Raw genomic sequence first — 5,911 nt, 5'->3', positions numbered from 1 at the left:
AGGCGGGGGGGGGGGGGCACGGGGCATCATGGGCGACCTGGGCTCCATCCCCTGTGACACTGCTGGAGGGGTCGGGGCTCGGTGGGCTCAGCTGGCAGGTCTCTCCCACGGCACTGCTGGGCATTTCACCTCTGGGAGCCCATGGGTCATGGCCCTTTGCTGCATCTATTAGCTATCTATCGTTAGCACAATTACTGTCATGGCAGGCAGTGTGTGGGGGGGTCTTTAGCACATGCCCTGGGGACCTGCACCAGCCCCGCACCAGGCAGGGCCAGCTCTCAGGGGAATCTTCTTCCCTGGGAGGAACCCAGGGAGGGACGAGGTGAGGAGGCAACGAAAACAGGGACAGAGTCAGGCCCCGCACCATGTCCGTGCAGAGGTCCAGGTCTTCTCCGTCCCTCCCAGCCCTGGCCACCCACACTCCAAGCAGAGCCCACCGGGATGCTCCCAGCACAGCCTTGCCCACACGCGCCTCTGCAGAGGTCCCAGCCCACTCTCCCCACCACCAGGCACCCCACCAGCTCCACAGGCAGAGGGACCCCGTTTGCTCACACACCGCCGGGCACCGACCCTCTGGAGCTGGCTCCAAACTGCTTTCCCTGCACATCGTTTTGCGATGTGCTCCCCTCCTCCCTCATCACCGGGGAGGGACACACATGCGTTGCGCAGTGTGCGTTGTCACCGCCACAGCCCAAAGCAACGCATCAGCACCGTGTAAGCGAGATCTCGTCCCCGAAAGGCCCGTCACCCACTGCGAGCAGGGCCGGGGGCCCGGGCGGAGAGGGTCTGGCTCTCTGCGTGTCTGCAGGCTGGGCCCCGTGGCAGGGACAGAAGGCACGCACCCTGCCAGGGAGGCTCGGGCACCACAGCACGGGGTGTAGCTACCCAGCTACAACCCCCATTGCCCAGACAAGGGCTGGTCGGGGAGTGCTTTCTCCCCGGACACTTCTGGCTCCCTGCATCCACATCCAGCACCTCAAGGGCTCTTCCTACTGAGAGCAATGCGCTGTTCCTCTTGCTCTTGCCTGCTGCTGCCGCTCTGAGCAGCTCCCTGGCCGGAGCAGGGACGCCCTGGCAGAAGGCAGGAGGAGGCAGGGAGCTTGCACTAGGGGCCACATCCCAACGCAAGCATGTCCAGCTGCCACTGCCCCGTGGGGTGACAGGCTGGGGTGACCCTGGGGAGATGCCTTCAAAGCTTTGGCCAGGGGAGGAGGAGGGGACGAGGACATCTGCCTCTTGCTGCTGATCTTCTGCAGCTCGTGGGATGCCACTCCAGCTCCCTGTGCCTCAGTTTCCCCAGGGTCCAGAGGGGAAAGGCAAGCCGCAGAGCCCAGGGAAGAGCATCCCAAAGACGCATCAGTCCACAGCGTACAGACCCTTGCTCCAGCACTGCCCGTGGGCTTGGTGCCCAGCAGGGGCTGCCGAAGGGAGGCAGGCAGCTCCTCCTGCCCCTGCCGAGCTGCAGGAGGGGCAGAGGGACGAGGAGGGGGAAGAAACCAACGTGCCAGGGAGAAAGTTTGGTGCCGTTGCCGGCGTACAGTGGAATACTAATGAAGAGGCGAGTGAGCTCCAGCCTCATCTATCATATTATGTAATGGCTTACTTCTCTGCACTTCATTTATTTGGAGATTGCTCCCAGGCTGGCTCCTCGCCAGCAGCCACCAAATCCAAGTCTACAGAAATCAATCTCGCGCTGACTGATTAAGCCGTGTTTAGAACTAATTGCTCCTTCGTGTGTGGGGAGAATAAATTACGGGCTTTAATTTCACATCTTTAAAATGCAACTGCAGGTATGGGCTAGCCATTAACCCCTTCCTGCACGGCCCCGTGCACAGCTGGGGAGGGGGCAGGCTGTGGCTGGCATGGCTCAGGGAACAGGCTGGGACACGTGCTGCCCTCCACGGTGGTGGCTGCCCATGTTGATGCTCATTGCCTTGGAGCAAGCTGAGCCCTGGACCAGCCTGCCTGGCAGGGAGAGCTCTCCCTGACCCCCCCCAAACACCTCTCCCTTGAACCACAGGATGACCCGAGCTCCCTTGGGAGCTCCATGTGACTGAGCCGCGGTGCAAGCGGCAGGGGACAGAAGCAGAGCACGTGGCCGTCACCGCGTTTGCAGAGCCAGAGCCACCAGCCAGCTCAGCCCCGTGGTGCCACCTTGCACCCACACACAGACACCCGGGGGGCTGGGGATGGCTGAGCAGGGCTTGCTGGGGTGATGCCCAGCTGCTGCTGGGCCCCTCGCAGGAGTGGGGACCCCCTGCATGGCCCCGGTCCCTCCTTGCCAGTGCTCCTTGGGTCTGCTCAGCCCAGGACGCAGGAGATGCTGCGGCCCTCCACGGCTGGGACTGAGCTGCTGTGCAGAGCATGGAGAGAGGGGAAAGTGTTTGGGGGGTTTGGGAGCACGACGGCTGGACAGGGGTGACATTCAGCACGGTGCTAACCTCCTCCTCTGCTACTGCCTCCCTCCCGCTTCGCAGCTCCAGCGCAGGGCACCCAGGCACTCAGCACCACCCATGAACCCAGGGCCAGGCTGGTGTCGGGCAGGGGACAGGGCTGGTGGGGGGAGGCTGGCGAGGTCAGGCTGCCCGAGGGAGAGGAGGGGAGGGGAGGCTGCTGCCTCTTCTGCAGCAGAGCTTCATTAAGAGCCAAAAGACTGCTGCAATTAAGTGCAAGGCGCGGCGAGCCCGGCTCTCTCCTCATTAGCACCCCGACGCACTCGGCTGGCCCTGGCTCCGGGTGCATGGTGCAGGGCAGCGGGCTGCACGGGGGCGGGCCAGGAGCTTATTAACACCATGCAGGCAGGGACCTGCTTCACCCACCACCACCCCGGCAGCTCCCGGCGGCCCCACGAGCAGCCGGCATCCCACAGCACCCAGCCCCGGGCTGGCAGGGAGCTGCACATGATCGCACGCCCCAAAATGTGGGGCTCAGCTCCTGGCCAGCCCCTGGCAGTGCAGTGGAGGGCAGGGGACATCAGGGCTGGCAAAAACTCCCTGACAGCAGCTGCCTTGGCAGGGGTGTGCACCACGGTTTGGCAGATTTTGGCAGGGTGCAGGGGGAGCAGGCAAAGGCTGGTGCCAGGCCCAGGGTCCCCACGACGCCTCCAACACTGCTCTGCCCCTCTCTGCCCTGTGACCCAAAGTCCTGCACCACTTCTTGTGGCAACCTGCACCTTTGCAGGGCTGGCCAGGCCCTGCACCCTTGCTGCATCTCCCTCCCCGTCCTTGTCTGCCCCCATGGCACCCCCCTGCCTGCCCACCCCACTCCAATGACTCAGGCCCCTCACCAAAGCAGAGAGACCCTCCCAGCATCCTGGCCCCACGCAGCACCACAGCCCCGTGGTACCCAAATAGTGCAGGGCAAGGAGCATCAGTGCCCAGCGTGCATCCAGACGGTGCCAGGGCTCCTGCTGGGGGATGACACCCACCATTTCAGGCACCAGCCCTCACCCCTGTAGCTCTGTGGAGGGGCAGGAGATGCTCTGGATAGCAGAGGTGAGGGCTGGGGGTGGCACCAGAGCCACCAGGTGTTGCAGGTGGACCCAAGCCCTGCTCAGCCCTGGTTGACACCAAGGGAGGATGAGGCTGGAGCTCATGCCAGCCCCTGGCCACTGGCTGCTGGAGGCTTTGCCAACCTGCAAGACCCCCGGTGCCGTCCCAGTGCCCGTCCACCCAGGGCTGGCCCTGCTGCAGGGTCTGGCATGGGGATGGAGGGGCTGGTGGGAGCCGTGGGCACCCATGGAGCCTCCTTGCCCGCCAGGAGCCCTTCTCCACGGAGCCTCATTGTCAGGGGAACAGCCAGTGTGAAATCGGTCTGATTAGCAATTAGTCCCATTGTAAAAGGATTAGCCAGACCCCATTGTTTGGATGAGTGACTTGACTATCAATTTGCATCTGGCACTGATTAGCAATTAGTCCCATTGTAAAAGGATTAGCCAGACCCCATTGTTTAGTGAAGTGACTTGACTATCAATTTGCATCTGGCAGCAATGATGAATGATGATGATGATGATGATATGATGATGATGATGATGATTGATGATGATGATGATGATGATGATGAAGTTGTGCTAGGAGCGTTTCCCCATGTCCTTTTGACCGGACAGACACTGTCTGGCGAGGCTGTGCCTGGCACAGCGGCGGGGTGCTGGTGGAGCCCCGGGATGGGCATCGATGCCAGGCACAAAGGTGCCCTTTGCAGGATCCTGAGCACCTTGCCGATCCCCGCCGCCAGCAGCACCCCAGTGGCATGTCCCAGGGGTTGCTCCTCCAGCCTTGGGGTGCCCACAGGTCTTGGGGTGCAAGGGGCGACTGGACATCCTCCTGCCTGCCCCGAGGAGAGCACGGGGTGGGGGAAACAAGTGCAATCCAAGTGAGAGCAGGATTGCACAAGCCCTGCTCCATGCCAGAGCTGGGGAGAGCAAACGAGGGGGCCCTGTTGACCTGCCCCTGCCTTGCCACATCCCCTGCACCCGTCTGCTGTCCCCATCACTGTCCCTGGGCTGCCACCCCTCCCTGCTGTCCCCACGTCACCTGGGTTTTTTCTGAGCAAAACCACAAAACCCCAAAATGCCCAGCCTCCTCCCAACGGCAGCACAGCCCAGTCATGCTCACGGAGGCCCCGCACACTCCCTGCAAGCCCCAGCCCCGCGGCCGGGGTCTGTACGTCTGTCCAGGCTGCTGGTCCATCCAGCTAATGAGCCTGTTACCTGGCAGAGATTCACACACGCTTAACAGGAGGAAGCGGCGACAGGGCCACTAACGAGCGCTCTGCTGGCTGCTCTCCGGCAGCAGGAGGATGGCTCCAGGGGTTAATTGATGCTTATTTACTCCTCGCACATAAAAATTGCCAGCGTTGGAGGAAATATTCCAGGGGTCAAAGGCTGCTGACAGCCCCGATGCTGCCTTATCCCGGGGGATGCCATCCAGGGGTGGCGGTGGCATGGGACAGTCACCGACGACACCCCCAAAGACATCATATTCACCCAAGAAACGGCACTGCCCACGGGCACCAGCACCTAAGTGCAGGATGGCCATCACCGTGGCCTCTTGGCACCATCCCCTGGGGATGGCCAGCCCTACTCCCCGCCATTGGCGTCACCATGCCACCCACCGCCCCAGCATGGGCCTGTCCTCTCTGTCCTGCTCGAAGCGGCTGGTGGCTGTGCGCAGTCCACCAGCCCTGGCACCGAAGCGCTGCATCCTGAGCACGGCCCACGCCTGCCTGGCGAGCAGATGGCAGCTGGCACGCCGCGGCAGCACGCCCCACGCACCAGAGGGATGCCAAGCACCCCAGATGCTCGCGACCGGGGCGGACGCCCCGTGCTGACGGCAGCCGGACCCCCGCGCTGTGCCTGAGGCAGGGAGTGGGACGAGACCCCCATCACCTCTGGTGGCTGCGGGCACATCAGCCTGTTCCACGGCAGCCCTCCTTGCACGGGTGGGTGAACCCAGCACCGGCTTCAGGTGGGGGGAAGCAGCACAGAGGAGAAAGCCGGCGAGAGGGCAGCCGGGTGGCTGTAAATCCAGTCTAATGCGTGACCAGGTTCCTCCCACTCCCCAAGGATGGGACTCAGCCTGGCACCAGCAGCATGCCGGGCTCAAGAGGGCTGTGAATCCCCGCCGGCCTCTCTGCTGTGAGCAGCCCCGGTGATCTCCCCATCTCCCCGCTGGCCCCAGGACTGGGACAGCATGCACCAGCTTGCCAGGAAGGAGCAGCCCCCGGCGCAGGGCTCGGCGAGGCAGTTTTGAGCAGCTGCCGTGTGCATGGGATCTCCTCTGCTCCAAAACTGCAGCCTGTGCTCTGCACTGCTCCATAGCATGCCAGAGTGTTACTGCCCCATAGCACCCCCCGCCACCCCCCTACGCTGCTCTCTCCTACCCCAGGCAGCCCTCTGCAGTGCCCTGTAGCC

At 63.3% G+C, this 5,911-nt stretch overlaps 1 protein-coding gene across 1 annotated transcript in view; it reads right to left on the bottom strand.

The window, feature by feature from the left end:
• Nucleotides 1-5,036, bottom strand: part of LOC103905096 (forkhead box protein O3) — a 6,635-nt gene extending 1,599 nt beyond the window's left edge. Inside the window, exon 1 of the mRNA XM_009286663.1 lies at nucleotides 4,839-5,036. Coding sequence (XP_009284938.1) covers nucleotides 4,839-5,036 — 198 coding nt within the window. The remainder of the gene's footprint in view (nucleotides 1-4,838) is intronic.
• Nucleotides 5,037-5,911: the final 875 nt, after the last annotated feature.

Source organism: Aptenodytes forsteri, unplaced genomic scaffold (genome assembly GCF_000699145.1).
Source record: "Aptenodytes forsteri isolate BGI_AS27 unplaced genomic scaffold, ASM69914v1 Scaffold40, whole genome shotgun sequence".
NCBI classification, from domain to species: Eukaryota; Metazoa; Chordata; class Aves; order Sphenisciformes; family Spheniscidae; genus Aptenodytes; species Aptenodytes forsteri.
This window is presented reverse-complemented; position numbering and strand designations above follow the sequence as displayed.